The sequence below is a fragment of the Salvelinus fontinalis genome, chromosome 25, assembly GCF_029448725.1.
Source record: "Salvelinus fontinalis isolate EN_2023a chromosome 25, ASM2944872v1, whole genome shotgun sequence".
Lineage (NCBI taxonomy): Eukaryota > Metazoa > Chordata > Actinopteri > Salmoniformes > Salmonidae > Salvelinus > Salvelinus fontinalis.
Genome location: NC_074689.1, coordinates 12488611 through 12507467, shown reverse-complemented (window position 1 = coordinate 12507467; position 18857 = coordinate 12488611). Strand labels below are relative to the sequence as shown.

Below are 18857 nucleotides of genomic sequence, written 5' to 3'. Positions count from 1 at the left end.
TAAAAAGGGTCATAGAGAGGGCCTTTCACCTCCTCTCCTCGCCATCCTTGGGCCCTTCAGAGGCTAGAGGGGGACATGGGCTGCATATAGCGGCACCCATTTCCCTATAGTGCATTACTTTGACCTAGAACCTCTGGTCAAAAGTAATGCACTATATAGGGACTAGGGTGCAGTTTAGGACGCAAGCATGGTCAGAGGCAGCTAGTTACTAGGCGAATGGGCTCCAGCCAGACCAGGGTGTGCATGTAAGGCCCAGTAAGGAGAGGTCAGTAAATTCGCCTTCCTAAAACTTGGCAGGTCCGGCTAGGCTAGCCCATCAGATCAGCACTTTAATCAGCATGGGCAGTGGGTAAAGAGTGGGCAATGCCAACCCCTCCATACACCCTACCCTCTGCCCGGCCCACAGCCCTCTGCCCTCTGCCCACACATGTTGTTTTTGTTGTTGTGGAAGAGATGCACTGCTTGACACCTCCCCCTCACAGCCTTCTCAGCATGGCCTATTTGGCTTCCGAACAACATCCTCGTTAGACTAATCAAGTATATTAAAGTGTGAACAAAAGGGAATTTTGATTGGAAATGAGCATGGGATGAGGCAGCCATGAGAAGAGGATGTGAGCGTCCCTGGCTATCTGGCAATCAGTCAAATAACTGGTCACGCCAAAATACATGTGGCTCACACATTCCAAATGACTCCTGTTGTTTTCTTATCGTCATCCTCTTCCGCTTCCTGTCAGAGCAGAAATAAAGAGGATACCTAGTCAGTTGCATAACCGAATGAATTCAACTGATTTGTGCCTTCCGCGTTTAACCCAACCCCTCTGAATCAGAGAGGTTGCTGGGGCTGCCTTAATCAACATCCTTGTCATCGGCACCCGGGGAGCAGTTGTTGGTTAACTGCCTTGCTCAAGGGCAGAACAGCAGGGATTCCCCGGCTCAGGGATTCAAACCAGTGACCTTTCAGTTACTGGCCCAACACTCTTAAGCGCTAGGCTACCTGCCACTTCTGTCTTTATGTGTGTGTGTGTGTGTGATAGAGTAGAAAGGGCGCCCTGCACAAAATCCCTTTTCCTTCTGTCCTCCCTGCTCCTCTCTCCAGCCAATAACTGGACTATCCCAGACTTCTATCCCAGTCCCTACAGACTCCCAGCCGGCTGTATGTCTCTCTGACCTGGTCCATGGCTAGCAGGGCCCGGCCTCCCATAACCCCTTGCTGTGTCTATGCTGTAGTCTTCTGGGAGAGTGGATGGGGAGGAAGAGAGAGGTGAATGGGCCTTTTTAATTGAATAAGTCCCAGTACAGTTATTACTATTGCCCGCCAGCTCCCTAGCCAGTGTGGAGCCAGATAAAAGCATCAGGGGACGGCTGAGTGAGAGAGGAGATGGGCCTGTCTTGGTCTATCCTGCTCTGTTCTACCCGGCAGGAGCAGGGGACGACACTGACCCTGCTCCCCCAGACCGTCAGCGTTTTTCATGTTGTCACCCATTAGCCTAATACTCTCTCTCTCTCTCTCTCTCTCTCTCTCTCTCTCTCGCTCTCTCTCTCTCTGCCCCCCATTCTCTCTCCCTTTCTCTCTCCTCATTGTGGAGAGGAAAAAAGCCTAGAAATGCAAATAGTTGTAGTACAAATAGTAGGGGAAGATACATAAACAGAGAAATATTGGTGGTATTTACAATGTTGTTCTCTCTCTCTCTCTCTCTCTCTCTCTCTCTCTCTCTCTCTCTCTCTCTCTCTCTCTCTCTCTCTCTGCCCCCCATTCTCTCTCCCTTTCTCTCTCCTCATTGTGGAGAGGAAAAAAGCCTAGAAATGCCACCTAATGGCTTTACCTCTGTTTGACCCCGTTCCTCCGCCTCCCCTCCCCCCACTCTTAGAATCCACTGTGCAGAATACGCACAGCTCATTACTCACGAGGGAGGGAGGGAGGGAGCATGCATCTCACAGTAGTCAACAAATGGGCCATATAGTTTGAAAATGATCTTGTTTTTGAATGTGCGTGTCTGTTTTTTTCTTCTTTTTTACATATGTCTTGCTCGCCGTGCTGGCTGTCTCGTAAATCAGAAGTCATACCGTATCTTCTCTTCAGCCCCACACAAAGTTCAGTGGGTCATGAGTCCATTGTTGACAGTGAAATACTTGTTGACCCTCTTCCTCCTTCCGCCTTCCTACTTGCCTCTTATTTTCATAGCATTCATCATATCATCATCATAATGAAATGGATTAGAGGGATAATAATTATTTGTATGGTACGGTATTCCTTCGCGGCAGAGGCACTTCCTCTTCTCATACTCTTCCTGTACAGTGTCAGAGTGACCCTAGGATGACCCTGTATATGTGCTCTGTGATTGGCTGTCAATTACACTGAGAGGACATGGGGTCAGGCATCATTACAGGAGACATGTGCAGGGCAGGGAAGGCTCACTGACCGCAGGGTCACGTGTCATGGCAGGCAGCCCTATAGAGGTCCTATGAAAATATTAAAATAACATTTTGATGGCCGGCCCCCATTCATGCTTCATACCGGCATTCTAGCTTTAGTGGTATAGGGCCAGGGAGACTAGAAAAGGAGGGGTAGGGTGAAGAGGGACAGAGGGGATGAGGTGTGACACATAACCGCCAGCCCCCCATCCCCCTTTTATTACCCTTGACTTGTCATTGTTGTAACAATGGCCCTAGGAACTGTCAGGGTCTGAATTTACAATCGAGAGTAAGAAATGTAGAATACAACAGGTGCAATTTTGACATTTGATTGTGCATCATTCAACAGTTTTTCTCTTATGTCAGCCACCATCAGTCAATCAATTAGCCATGTCAGTTAACCATTTTTGGATTGGTAGTCAGTCTAGCCAGCTATCTAAACTGGTAGTAATCATGGCTGAATACTGACCGAGCACTCAGGGCATGGGCCCAGGTCCCTGGCCTCCAGGGGGCCCACATTGATTTTCTTAGTCATTCTCACTCAGATATCAAATTAAGATGGCATAAGTCATGGCAAAATGTGTAGAATCGCAGGAAATTTGCTTTAAAACGGCAAAAATGTATCACCACCTCATGGCAAAATGAATAAAAGTGCAGGAAATTAGCTGTAAAACTGAAGAAAAAAAGATCTGTGCCCCATGGTAAAATTTGTAGAATTGCATGAATTTTTTAAATAAAATTGCTACATTTTCTCGCAGTCTAATGGCAAAATGTGTAGAATTGCAGAAAATGTGCTTTAAAACTGCAACATTTTCTCTACGCTCCGTGGCAAAAAAATATAGAATTGGAAGAAATTAACCTTAAAACTCACATCCGCCGTCAATAGGGGGACCACTAAAATGTTTTGTCAGGGTAGCACCCAACAAAATCATATTTAGGGACCCCAAAAGGCTAAATCCAGCCCTGATCTAAACCGTGCTGCAGTATAGCCCCTCTCCTCTTCTCTCTTCTTCTCTTCTCTCCTCTTCTTTCCGCTCCTCTCCTTTCTCTTTTATCACAGCCCTCTCAGATATCAAGGTGGGACAAATGGGAGCTGTCCTCTCAGTAATAGCCCCAGAAATGGCTCACTGACACAGACAATATGAGGACCTGCTACTCTGCTACTGTCTGTGTCTACCTTATCGTCTTTTTTTTCTTCCTTCTTTCTTTTCTTTTCAAATTTCCAATCTTCTCTCTCTCTCTATTTTTTTACAAGGTTGCTAGTTACTCTGTTGTGGAATTTATCCAAGGTTTGGTTTGTACAGTACAGTATACAGTGGCGTGCGAAAGTATTCACCCCCTTTGGCATTTTTCTTATTTTGTTGCCTTACAACCTGGAATTAAAATGTATTTTTGGGGGGTTTGTATCATTTGATTTACACAACATGCCTACCACTTTGAAAATGCAAAATATTTTTTATTGTGAAACAAACAAGAAATAAGACACAAAAACGGAAAACTCGATCGTGCACCCCCCAAAGTCAATACTTTGTAGTAGAGGTCGACCGATTAATCGGAATGGCCGATTAATTAGGGCCGATTTCAAGTATTCATAACAATCGGAAATCGGTATTTTTGGATGCCGATTTTGCCAATATATATTTTTTTATTCTATTTTTTTTTTTTTACAACTTTATTTAACGAGGCAAGTTAGGTAACAACACATTCTTATTTTCAATGACGCCTAGGAACGGTGGGTTAACTGCCTTGTTCAGGGGCAGAACAGATTTTTACCTCAGGGATTCAATCTTGCAACCTTACGGTTAACTAGTCCAACGCTCTAACCAGCTACCTCACGAAGAGCCTGCCTGTTACGCGAATGCAGTAAGAAGCCAAGGTAAGTTGCTAGCTAGCATTAAACTGATCTTATAAAAAACAATCAATCAATCATAATCACTAGTTAACTACACATGGTTGATGATATTACTAGTTTATCTAGCGTGTCCTGCGTTGCATATAATCGATGCAGTGCGCATTCGCGAAAAAGGACTGTCGTTACTCCAACATGTACCTAACCATAAACATCCATACACAGAAGTGTATATTTTTAAACCTGCATATTTAGCTAAAAGAAAGGTTAGCAGGATATATTACCAGGTGAAATTGTGTCACTTCTCTTGCGTTCATTGCACGCAGAGTCAGGGTATATGCAACAGTTTGGGCCGCCTGGCTCATTGCAAACTAATTTGCCAGAATTTTACGTAATTATGGCATAACATTGAAGGTTGTGCAATGTAACAGCAATATTTAGACTTAGGAATGCCACCCTTTAGATAAAATACGGAACGGTTCCGTATTTCACTGATAGAATAAACGTTTTGTTTTCGAAATGATAGTTTCCGGATTCGACCATATTAATGACCCAAGGCTCGTATTTCTGTGTGTTATTATGTTTTAATTAAGTCTATGATTTGATAGAGCAGTCTGACTGAGCGATGGTAGGCACCAGCAGGCTCATAAGCATTCATTCAAACAGCACTTTCGTGCGTTTTGCCAGCAGTTCTTCGCAATGCTTCAAGCATTGAGCTGTTTATGACTTCAAGCCTATCAACTCCCGAGATTAGGCTGGTGTAACCGATGTGAAATGGATAGCTAGTTAGCGGGGTGTGCGCTAATAGCATTTAAAACGTCACTCGCTCTGAGACTTGGAGTAGTTGTTCCCCTTGCTCTGCATCGATAACGCTGCTTCGAGGGTGGCTGTTGTCGATGTGTTCCTGGTTCGAGCCCAGGTAGCGGCGAGGAGAGGGACGGAAGCTATACTGTTACACTGGCAATACTAAAGTGCCTATAAGAACATCCAATAGTCAAAGGTATATGAAATACAAATCGTATAGAGAGAAATAATCCTATAATTCCTATAATAACTACAACCTAAAACTTCTTACCTGGGAATATTGAAGACTCATGTTAAAAGGAACCATCAGCTTTCATGCGTTCTGAGCAAAGAACTTAACATTAGCTTTCTTACATGGCACATATTGCACTTGTACTGTCTCCAACACTTTGTTTTTGCATTATTTAAACCAAATTGAACATGTTTCATTATTTATTTGAGGCTAAATGGATTTTATTGATGTATTATATTAAGTTTAAATAAGTGTTCATTCAGTATTGTTGTAATTGTCATTATTACAAATATATATATATTTTAAATCGGCCGATTAATCGGTATCTTTTGGTCCTCCAATAATCGGTATCGGTATCGGCGTTGAAAAATCATAATCGGTCGACCTCTACTTTCTAGAGCCACCTTTTGCCGCAATTACAGCTGCAAGTCTTTTGGGGTATGTTTCTATAAGCTTGGCACATCTAGCCACTGGGATTTTTGCCCATTCTTCAAGGCAAACCTGCTCCAACTCCTTCAAGTTGGATGGGTTCCACTGGTGTATAGCAATCTTTAAGTCATAAGACAGATTCTCAATTGGATTGAGGTCTAGGCTTTGACTTGGCCATTCCAAAACATTTACATGTTTCCCCTTAAACCACTTGAGTGTTTCTTTAGCAGTATACCTAGGGTCATTGTCCTGCTGGAAGGTGAACCTCCGTCCCATTCTCAAATCTCTTGAAGACTGAAACAGGTTTCCCTCAAGAATTTCCCTGTATTTAGCACCATCCATCATTCCTTCAATTCTGACCAGTTTCCCAGTCCCTGCCGATGAAAAACATCCCCACAGTATGATGCTGCCACCACCATGCTTCACTGTGGGAATGGTGTTCTCGGGGTGATGAGAGGTGTTGGGTTTGCGCCAGACATAGTGTTTTCCTTGATGGCCAAAAAGCTCAATTTTAGTCTCATCTGACCAGAGTATCTTCTTCCATATGTTTGGGGAGTCTCCCACATGCCTCTTGCCTCTTGCCACATGCCTCTTTTTCCCACATGCCTCCTTTTTTTCTGGCCTCTCTTCCGTAAAGCCCAGCTCTGTGGAGTGTACGGCTTAAAGTGGTCCTATGGACAGATACTCCAATCTCCGCTGTGGAGCTTTGCAGCTCCTTCAGGGTTATCTTTGGTCTCTTTGTTGCCTCTCTGATTTAATGCCCCCCTTGCCTGGTCTGTGAGTTTTGGTGGGCGGCCCTCTCTTGGCAGGTTTGTTGTGGTGCCATATTCTTTCCATTTTTTATTAATGGATTTAATGGTGCTCCGTGGGATGTTCAAAGTTTCAGATATTTTTTTATAACCCAACCCTGATCTGTACTTCTCCACCACTTTGTCCCTGACCTGTTTGGCAAGCTCCTTGGTCTTCATAGTGCCGCTTGCTTGGTGGTGCCCCTTGCTTAGTGGTGTTGCTGATTCTGAGGCCTTTCAGAATAGGTGTATATATACTGAGATCATGTGACAGATCATGTGACACTTAGATTGCACACAGGTGGACTTTATTTAACTAATTATGTGACTTCTGAAGGTAATTGGTTGCGCCAGATCTTATTTAGGGGCTTAATAGCAAATGGGGTGAATACATATGCATGCACAATTTGTCAGTTTTAAAAATATATATATTTTTTGAAACAAGTTATATTTTTCATTTCACTTCACCAATTTGGACTATTTTGTGTATGTCCATCACATGAAATCCAAATAAAAATCTATTTAAATTACAGGAAAAACAACAAGGGTGTGAATACTTTTGCAAGGCACTGTAGGCCATGTTGCAAGACATGAGGCAAGACTTCAGTATGTGGGGATTGTTGAGTAATTTAGTCGGTTATTTACTGTCACCCGACCCCGAGTTAATGTTATAATGCATTTCCTAGAAAACAATCTGCTTGGATGTTCAGTAACAGCAATGTGACTACCTGAATATTCATAAACATGTTCTTCTACAAATATGCATGGTATTTAATTTCAGGAGCTGACTTGGAAAGGGAAAAGTGCTAAATGCATATTTCCATTCTGCCCAGGGCGATTCTCTAATTAATTGTGGTTATTCATCCCTGTTTTATTCATGATAACAAGATGTTTTATGGAAAATGAAGGGATCGTAATGAGTGCAAAATACCAGCACTTTAACACTTTCTCGCAACACTACTACAATTATTGCTTCCATTAAATGTTTAACCCCATGAATAGACAGTGGAAATAGATTCTAGGCTGAAAAGGAATACAGGTTTTCTCTTTGTTGGCATTTAGCTAGCCTTTGAGCGTGTCTCCAAAAAGAGCTCTACACATTAAACAATTAGATCAAGTTTAAGTTCAAGCCTATCCAACGATTGATTTATGACTAGTGGAACGACTGGTCATAATGTCTTTAATATATCCTTGAAGTGCATGTATGTGTCTGTATGCCATGAGACAAACTGTTTCTCTGACAGTTGTATGCACCTCATTCAGTCGCACTTTAAAATGTATGTACCACTGTATGTCAGAATGTCATTCAGCACTTGACGCAAGTCACAGCTATTGACCTCTGCTAAACGAAAATTCCTTTATCATACCGACCGTATTTCTGTATTTTGAAAGTTCTGTATCTTGCAAACTTGATTGCTGACCCGAAAAATATTTTGGGACTACACCAACAATGGACTGATGGAACAAATACCAAAAATGTCGTTTTTGGGTGGAGTTTTCCTTGAAATCTCACTCCACAGTCCAACTAGAGTTCCTATTGGTCTTACAGTAAACCATCTATAATCACGTTATCGTGACTTGTCATGGCTTACGGTTTGTGTGTGTAATGATCTGGTGAGCTCATAACAGCAGTTATGGTACAGCAATATGGTACTGATCTGTTTTGGTCTTCTGGGCTTTCTGTAGGGCCTAGGGAGAAAGCGGGAACATACCTCGTCGTTTACGAGAAGGTAAAACAGCAAACAACACAAAGCCTTGCACGTACGACAAGGACATGAGGTTTACAGACCTTCGCTAACAGTAGTGGTTGGTTCTATTCCTCTAGCTGTCTTTCTCCCCCTCCCCCACATACCTTCCTTTACCCTAGCGTGAGCCAACGCCAAGTTTCGCAGATAGCAACCCCCTAAGGCTAACTAACTCCTCTCCACATTCTGTCTGCTCTCTCTCTCTCTCATATTTCCTAATAAAGGAGCGTTGTGTTGAGATGCAATATTTGGGTCTAAATAACCAAATTCATTCAACTGATTGTTGGGTAGAACGCATGCAGGATCTCTCAACAATGTCATTCATCAACGATAATGATCTGATAATGATATATCCATCAATGATAATGATCTGATAATGATATATCCATCAATGATAATGATAATTGCAGAAGCAGCCGCAAAAATCAAAACCAACCAGTCGCGTCTAAAAATATGACATTGGCTGGGCTTTGCAATGAGCTGGGCCGGGCTGATCCAAGCTAGGCTCGCCAGAACGAGTGACACGCAAAAGCCTTGATGGATGCAGCTGTGGAGGACTTTGTGTAGGGAGGATCTTATGCAGCCATGTGGCATGGTATAAGGCCCAAAAGAGAAGCTCTCCTCCTCTCTCCCCTCCTTAGCCCACTTCTAAACACTTCGGTTCTAATCATTCTTCAGAATGGTGGTGATGGTGGTGGCCTCCACCACTGGGTGGGTCCCTCCCACACACAAACACACACCTCCCACACACAAACACACACACCCTCCCGCACACACACACACACACGCATTCCCATACACACACACACACACATTCCCATACACACACACACACGCACACACACACACTCTCTCTCACTCACAGACACACAGCGGTTCTAAGGGAACTTGGTTAGGCACTAATCTCTCCCGACTCTCTCCCGTTGGCTGAATGCAGGACTGTTGGAGTAAGAAGCTATAAAAAGCCACTGATTGCTTGAGACACCCTTGATGTCTCACGTCCAAGTTTCCATTTCAGCTCAGTGAACTGTGGGTCTTTCCTACCCTGGCTACTCGGCAGTCTGAAATCACAAAGTTAATAACTCGATTAGTGTGAGACGGAGTCGGACGTTTAAATGTAGAGTCTGTTGCTGCCCACCCTGTTCCTTCCTTGTCTGTCAGACTCAGCAACTGACAGTTAGTTCATTACAGACCTGAGAAGGGAAGAGGGGAGGAGAGGAGGAAGGAGGTTGGGTGAGACTATTATTATAGTTGTGGGTTAATGAATGTCACATGCTGGAGGAAAGCTGTAAGCACAGTCCATCTGACCTGGTGAGGTACGTCCCCTTCACGCTCGGAAAAAGAAGGGGACGTACCCCCCCCCCTCCCCTTGTAGAAACAGTAATGATGTGATGCTCCAGTCCTGAGTGACAGTTTGTTAGCTCTGACGTCTCGCTAGCACTTGAGCAGAATTTTAGATCTCAGAGCGCGGATTTTTGGACAGCTGACAACAGGCTTTTCCTGTAAATCCCATCTAGAACTATCTGAGGCGGCATCCTAAATCACACCCTATTCACTGTGTAGTGCACTACTTTTGACCAGGGCCCATAGGGTACTGGTGCACTATATAGGGAAAAGGGTGCCATTTAGGGCGCAACCTATAGGCCTCACTGCACTGAGCTGTCCCAGCTCAGTTCTGTTGTTTGGACCACTTTAGTTTGTTTTAACACTGAGAATTGTTTTTGTAATGTTTGGAGGTGACATGTTTTTGGTGTGGTAATTAGCCCTAGTCTAGAAAAAGAAACACTAGAGAACAAACTTAAGGTGCGTCCCAAATGGCGCCCCATGTGCACTGGTCAAAAGTAGTGCACTATACACTGTAGGGAATTGACTGCCATTTTGGACGTAATCTTTGACAGTTTGCTGTGACACAGTTCTACCAAGGGAAAGAATATAAAATAACATTTGTACATTTGTTTTATAGCTTTCTACTAGGTCATGGACTTATGTTTCTAAATGGGCCTGATTTAAAGAACTATAACCTATTATATCAAGCTTTAACAGCGCTTTATAACATTATTCTTTATTAACCAGGATCATATCCCATCTTTCATAACCACATCATATGCTTTTTTTATATAGAGCTAGAGAGATCATCATTTCTAAAAGGGAAAGCTGAAGGTAGTTTAAACTGTGTTATATTGTTAGCCTGTGGTTCATCGCCTCCTCTTGGGTTGTGTGAGGTGGGTTAATGTTCCCGTTTGACACAGCAGGATTGCTTTCTCTCGCTCCCCGCAGTAAGAAGGCAGGGTAATACATTTGGAGGCGCTGAAGCGATGGTCGGGGAGAATTAGATTCATCCCTTTTTGCTTTTAATTTCCCCTTTGGATTGGCAGACCATTTTCACTATTAGTGTTGTGGGAGGCACATCCAGGCTGGAGTGGAGCAGACAGATTAATGAAATGTTATGGTTGGGGCATGATTCAGCTGGATCCTATTGTCTATAAGGGGGAAAACGACAACATATAACATAACAAATTATTATACTGTCTCTGTGTGTGGGGGGGGGGGGGGTCCAAATGTAACTTTGTGGAGCCTGAGGAGAGTTTTAAATGAAATGATGAATCGAGGGCAGCAGGAGGACTGTTCAAGCTTAAAAAGTAGGCCACCATCACTGTGTTTGGATGAGAACGGTATTCCCTTCTAAGGGCGTCTGTCTGTCCTGGGTCTTTGGGTCAGACATTATGGTTGTTGTTAACGGACCTCCCTCACTTCAGAGGGCTCCCAAACACACACACACACACACATCATTTCATAATGAATAAACATGTATTTTTTTAAACACACTGAAAATCCAGTGTTTCTATGTCAAACAGTTTTGTTATATTTCAGTCTTCTGTGTCTGTATATAAAGTGTAATATTGGGATGCAAACTCAACTCTATAACTGACATGGTACAGGTGTCTTATTTGTTTAAGCCCATAACCATGTGTGTGAGGTGTATACTTTTGTTTCAAAGTAGATTTGTATAAGACTACCAAGAATCACTCTGTGTGACCCTGATTTAACCCATTGCAGTACAAGGTTAATATGTCTGTCAATCGAAAGTTGTTCTGGGGCTTTGCGTTGTTCAGCCTTGCAAACGATCCTATAATGCCTTCCAGATGACGACAGCCTGGGCTAGGCCACAGAACCACTGCTCTCAGATCAGATCATAGCGGTGCCTATAGACCTGCTGAAACACAACCACCCGGCTAACAGAAGGCCCAGGGCCAGACATTGTTGAAGCAATGAAGAAGTCTTTTTTTGTTCCCTCGTAAGCAGACAGAAAGCCCCCAGGGCGCGTTATCCTCCATTCCCTCGTTCAATCGACTCCATCCCTCCGTCTACATCCTCTCTCCCACTGCGCCGTCTTTATCAGGTCTTCTGAGGCTTCCGATGATGGACCCGAGTAAGAGAGGTGAATTATAGATAGAACACAACAGAATAGTGCTGCAGAAGATTGATGCCCTCTGTGCTGTGAGCTGCGGAATGGAAAGGTCCGATTCAGCCTGCAGAGAGAGGAGAGAGCCCAATATTACAGAAGGGGATACTGAACAAAACTGTACACCACACCACAGAAACATATGGCTTACAGTAGATATGGCCTCTTTCTGAGATCATATCTTGATAAGCTGCAGGTTGCCATAACCACTTTCTAATGATCCAGTGTGTGCTCCCCTCTCCTGTGTCGCCCGTGGTGCCTTCCTTAACATTTCACAAATACCCCCCATTTAAGTGTAATTCAAAGCAGGTGAAAGAAACCATTTGAGGGGGGTGGAGGGTGGATCATGTGGATACTTGTCTCCTTCCACCCGAGGGGTAGCCCCCTTTTCCAATCCATCACTCAGAGTGTAGCCTGAGTCATCTATTGTGCAAATACCATAAGCATTAAGTGAATTGACCTACCTTCACTTGTTGAGGTGAAAGTGTATCGACAGTAATTTGGGGATCGGGGTGTAGCCAAACTGAGAAAGCAGACCCTTTCTAGAGTATGCCTAGGAGGCACATATTTTAGCAAAGTTGGGGTGCGCGGTTGCGCCAGCTAGTGGTGTGTGTACGGATGCACTAAGTAGCTGGGTCTAGGTTATGTGTTTTTAATGGTTGACAGTAATGAGAAGGAGGATTGGAGGGAGAAGACAGCAGGTCATGAGGTTTGAGCAGGAATACATTAGATAAGTGCCCCACTGAGCTGAATTCATTGGGAATGGGCGTTATGGGTGATTAAATACCATGGTAACCTGAACCCACACAGCTCCCCTTACTGCACTCTGCCTGTCAATCACAATGAAAACAAAGCATGGCGTATTCATCTATCCAGCACATGCATACACACATAGGCATAAACACACACACACACACACACACACACACACACACACACACACACACACACACACACACACACACACACACACACACACACACACACACACACACACACACACACACACACACACACACTTTGTTTATCATTCTAGATCACCTTAGGCTGTGTTCATTCAGACCACCCATCGCTCAGATTCAGATTGCCTCGACACACTCCATCTTATGTTACTCACACACAATGTGTGTGTGTGGCCTGGCTCCCGTTGCTACCCATTCGTATTCGGAAGGCGCTTTCCTCCCTGGTCGTAAAGCTTCGTGCTGACTCAATTAGCCAGTGCCTCACGTCAATAGCCCTGCGTCTGAAATTGCATTTTAGTAGGCTTTGGAGTGTGCGCACATGTGGCTGCCGCCTGATTGCATTTTCACCTGTTTCTGATGGTCCCACTGTACCTTCGAGGAGTATAACACGATCACTGACGTAATATACTCAAACACACACACACACACACACACACACACACACACACACACACACACACACACACACACACACACACACACACACACACACACACACACACACACACACACACACACACACCAGATATAATAAATATAATCCCACACACACTTCTCTCTTCAGGCATCTGTCTCTTTACCAGGGAGAAGACCAGCCCGGACACACACTCTCAGCTTCACCAGAGCAGCGTTGTGTAAACCTAGACTTAGTACAGCCGGGAGTCATTGTTCTAGAATCTCTGCAGTGTCTGCATTATCTAACAACGTGGAGCTGTGCCACGTGGAGGGAATGTGGACCTGCCCGCCGGTTCCTGGGTTTATCCTGTAGATCTCATTACTACTGCAGCATGTTTTCTCTGCATTAGGGAGGAGCAACTATCAAAACATAAACTTGGTTGTTGGTCCATCATTTCCAACTAGTTGTGTGTATGTGTGTGTGTGTAATACCTACCCAATACAACATGTGACAGATTCTTCTTTTTCCTTTGTCCAGGTATGACTATGTGGAGGTGCGTGACGGCGTGGATGAGAATGGTCAGCTGGTGGGGAAGTACTGTGGGAAGATCGCCCCGTCACCCGTGGTGTCTTCTGGGAACCAGCTCTACATCAAGTTTGTGTCCGACTACGAGACCCATGGAGCAGGCTTCTCCATCCGCTATGAGATCTTCAAAACAGGTGAGAGGAGACCGAGTGAATGAAAGACACACACACACACACGATCACAAAATCTCATCACGCGCACACACAGCAAACACACACACACACAGCTCGGGACGTCGCTTCGGAGACGAGGGATGATATATAGGAGGCCGAGACGTCTAATCATGAGTATAATTAGTAGAAAGAGGATGTTTCTCCTCGTTTCATGGTTTGCTTGTCATTTGGTCCTGCTGCTTAATGCATCAAGGTATTACATATGCTAAACAATAAGGATCCGCACAAACAGATGAATAATGTTCACCATGTGTATATAACTGCAGCAGCTAATCATGAACCTTAATAAATACAAACACAAATATTCTCCATAAACCATCTGCAACTGAATGTTTTCTGCAGTACTTCTGAGACTTACTGTAGTCATAGACATATGAGGATTTCTGTTCATCCAGACTGAGAAATGTCCTCTTCCACTGTTTACGTGACTCCGCATCATCATGGTTAAGTGGAGAGGGTGAGTCACCAGTGGTGTCCTGCTTCTGATAGGCTGAATTCAAATTCATATATTCAGCTGTCGTCAAAAAACCCTGAGAAGTTCCTTCCTCAACGATACAATCCCAGTCTTGTTTTCACCAATACTATCATGGGATGTTCTTCCTCCTTATCTGAAGATCACACAACAAGAGGCAGAGCTTCCTGTTGTTGCCGTGGCTTCCTGTGTTTATGGAGGGCTGGGGAAAGGATTTCCATTGAGTGACTGGGAGAGAGGGAGGGAGGACACAGACAGGTGCAACAGCGAGCCGACTCCACTCTGATTAATTAACCCTCAGCTAGTCTATGGGATGACCCAGACACTCAGAGAAGATGGAAGCCCTGACAAGGCCCTCTTTTTAATCTCTGAAGTGTGTGTGTGTGCAGGCGTAGGCTATGTGTGTGTATCCGTGCGTGTGTGTCCCTTTGATCTGATGTCAATGCGCCCACACGCCAGCTGCCTCACACACATCTCCCCACACTTCAGTGAAGTGCAGCATTCCCTGTTGATGAGGCAGTTCAATTGTGCACAGCACATTCCTCTGAGGAGGTGTTTCCCAGTCTCATCCATTAAAAGGACTGATTAGAAATGAGCTGTGTTAGGGCCCCTGGGCTACGAGGGATGGGGGGAAGAAGTGCTGAGTATAGGGCGTTGCGATATGGAGAAATATATCATATTGATATCCAGATGTGTTTTCACTGAGAGGGGAATATGTCATTGGAGCCTACTGGAGATTACCCAGGATGCTGTCTTCTTGGTGGGATGTTTTGCTCCAGGACCATCCCCTGTAGAGCTGGCATCATGGTTGTGCCGTCAGGACCGGGCCGGTTCTTCTGTGGCAGCCAGGCAACAGAAGCTTGTTTAGCTTTGAAACCAACGTTGTGTTTTGACTACAGCAGAGCCGGGTGCCGCCAAGGCGGAGGCTCTGAGATCAATTAAACCAAATGTGTCGGACTCCAGTAAGACTTGCTGTCGCCATTGGCGTTGGCTAATGGGGATCCTAATAAATAAAAGTTTACATGTGTTATTATCAGCAGCTTTGTGTTGGCTATCGGGCTAATACCACCCCGGTGTTGATACGCTTACCTAATCAACGAGCTGGCTGCTCTCTAAACCAAAGGATGGATGCTTATGATCCGTCCCAAATTGCACCCTATTCCCTATTTAGTGCACTACCTTTGAAAAGGACCAATATGGCTCTGCTCAAAAGTAGTGCACTATATAGGGAATAGGTTTCCATTTGGAACGGAACATTAGCCTCCATCCTTTGGTTTAGAGAGCAGCCAGCTCGTTGATTAGGTAAGCGTATCAACACCGGGGTGGTATTAGCCAGATACGCGTCAGCAGATTTGTGTTGGCTAACACATGTAAACTTCATGATACACAGATGTTGAGATAGCGTTGGGGAAGTAATGCAAGGAATGCCGTGCATCTTAATGAGCCTGAATGGAGGAATATTACAGTATCTATACAGTACTAGACTTGTGGTTAGAGGGCAGCTTCAGGCAATGGGGGCTGTGTTCTTTCAGAGGTAAATGAGGGGTCAAGGTCAGATGAGAAACAGGGTACATACACGTGCATAGACACCTAGACTCTCTGTGAGGAACCTGGAGCGCAGCCCTGGCTCTCATCAGCGGTGCAGTCAACAGAGCAGAGGAATGTATAATTGGGGGGAGAAAAACAGGTTGTTTGTGGTCCTCCACATCTCTCACACACACACTGGTTTTTCAATCCAGGGATCTTAATTAGCCCGGGCTATTTCTTTAATGGGCAGTAAATTGTCGGCCTCGCTCCACAGAGAGAGAGAGAGAGAGAGAGAGAGAGAGAGAGAAAGGGAGAGAGAGAGAGACACAGAGAGAGAGACACAGAGAGAGAGAGACACAGAGAGAGAGAGACACAGACAGACAGACAGACAGACAGACAGACAGCCAGACAGACAGACAGACAGACAGACAGACAGACAGACAGACAGACAGACAGACAGACAGGTCCAGCTTATGTTGTCTATTGCTGGAGTGCACTAGGGTCACCAAAACTAAGATACAGCTAACTCCTCCAAGTTCCCACCACCACCCCTTTAGCCCAAATGGTCCGGGACGGATTTCAGAAGACAAACAGGCCATCCTTCCTGACTAGAAGCCTTTATGTTTATCCTGTCATCTTGTCTCACTTAAAGTCTTCCTCAAGTGTCTCAGAAAAGGTCCCTCCTTCTGAAAGAAGCCATATGCTTCTGGTTAACAGCTCTGCAATTTGTAACTCTCAGAGCCACATCAAGCCTGGCGCCGGGCCCATTGAAGTGGGCAAAGAGAGAGAGGGGGAGAGAGGCAGGGATCATGCCACTGTTCCTCCCTCCATCCCTCCTCCCCCTCTCCCTGATGCTGCTCACTGTGATGGAATTTGAAGGGTAGAGAAAAGGGGATTGGGAAGGAGGGGAGAGGAGGGGATGAGGGAGGTCATCTGCCCTACCTTTAAGTGAAAAGCCCCATCATTCCGCATTTCACTCCCCAGAGCCGTTTATCATGTTCCTGCTCTGCGAGCGCTTTTTACGAGGACACCTGTGTCAACTCCCAGGAGAGAAGGAGGGAATGGGGAGAGGTGAGGGAGAGGGGGAGACTGATGCAGGGCACGTGGACCGTTTAGCTTTCATCTCGTGAGCGCTCTCATAGGCACAGGTCACATCTGGCACAGGCACACACCCCATAGAAACTTTAGACTCAAACTCTCTCTTTATGCTTAAGGCCCCTCATTGATGCTCTGTCTCATCCCTCACGGTCAACCTAGGAGGAAATTATGTCATAAGCTTGTTGACATGCTAAATGCCTGTCAGTGTGTCAAAGAGAGCGAGTGTGTGCGTGTGCGTTTATGTTTGAATGAATGACACACACCCCCAGCTGTAGCTTCGGGTTAACATTTGATTATGTGTCCAAAGAGTAATTGTCCACTGCCCGCTAACCCTTCTATCAGTGTAGCTACAGGCGAGGAAACGTCCACCCAGAAGTAGCTAGTTACTAGGCGGACTGGGCTAATTGTCAACCAGATCGACACATGGAAAATAAGCAGCAGTGATTTGCTCAGCAGACTTAGAACAGCACCCCTGGACATTAAGGCCCCGGTCCCTAATAATCCTGACCAGGCAGGGAGGGAGGGAGGGAGGGAGGGAGGGAGAGAGAGAGGCAGTCATGTTAAAGGCATGTGCAATGTCGCCGTGTCAACCAACGATGAGCCACACGGTATTACAGCAGTCTCCTTTCACCATCTAAAGAAACATTTTGAAATGTTAAATAGAAACACCGAGCCTAAGGGAAAATGTGTCAGGGGACAAGCATGTTGAAAGAGGCCCCAAGTTGGCTGTTGAAATCGTATTTCAAATCAAATCAAATTGTATCGGTCACATACACATGGTTAGCAGATGTTAATGCGAGTGTAGCGGAATGCTTGTGCTTCTAGTTCCGACTATGCAGTAAAATCTAACAAGTAATCTAACAAATTCACAACAACTACCTTTGTGTGTACACACAAATACACACAAATGTAAAGGGATGACTAAGAATATGTACATATAAATATATGGATGAGCGATGGCGTGTGGTATAGGCAAGATGCAGTAGATGGTGTAGAATACAGTATATACATATGAGATGAGTAATGTAGGATATGTAAACATGATTAAAGTGGCGTTATTTAAAGTGGCTAGTGATACCTTTAATAAGTCTGTTTATTTAAGTGGCCAGAGATTTGAGACTGTATGTTGGCATCAGCTACTCTATGTTAGGGATGGCTGTTTAACAGTCTGTGGCCTTGAGATAGAAGCTGTTTTTCAGTCTCTCGGTCCCAGCTTTGATGCACCAGTACTGATCTCGCCTTCTGGATGATAGCGTGGTGAACAGGCAGTGGCTTGGGTGGTTGTTGTCCTTGATGATCTTTTTGGCCTTCCTGTGACATCGGGTGCTGTAGGTGTCCTGGAGGGCAGGTAGTTTGGCCCCGGTGATGCGTTGGGCAGACCGCACCACCCTCTGGAGAGCCTTGCAGTTAAAGGCGGTGCAATTGCCGTACCAGGCGGTGATACAGCCCGACAGGATGCTCTTGATTGTGCATCTGTAAAAGTTTGTGAGTGCTTTTGGTGACAAGCCAAATTTCTTCAGCCTTCTGAGGTTGAGGAGGCGCTGCTGCGCCTTCTTCACCACGCTGTCTGTGTGGGTGGACCATTTCAGTTTGTCCGTGATGTGTACGCTGAGGAACTTAAAACTTTCCACCTTCTCCAGTCCTGTCCCGTCGATATGGATAGGGGGGTGCTCCCTCTGCTGTTTCCTGAAGTCCACGATCATCTCCTTTGTTTTGTTGACGTTGAGTGAGAGGTTGTTTTCCTGACACCACACTCCGAGTGACCTCACTTCCTACCTGTAGGCTGTCTCATCGGTGTTGGTAATCAGGCCTACCACTGTAGTGTCGTCTGCAAACTTGATGATTGAGTTGGAAGCGTGCATGGCCACGCAGTCGTGGGTGAACAGGGAGTACAGGAGAGGGCCGAGAACGCATCCTTGTG

General features: G+C 45.1%; 1 protein-coding gene across 1 annotated transcript in view; it reads left to right on the top strand.

Moving 5' to 3' along the window:
- The window catches only part of LOC129822850 (neuropilin-1a), a gene marked incomplete in the record, with an annotated part of 89450 nt that overhangs the window by 12397 nt on the left and 58196 nt on the right, over positions 1-18857 (top strand). Inside the window, 1 exon segment of the mRNA XM_055881304.1 lies at positions 13619-13800. Coding sequence (XP_055737279.1) covers positions 13619-13800 — 182 coding nt within the window.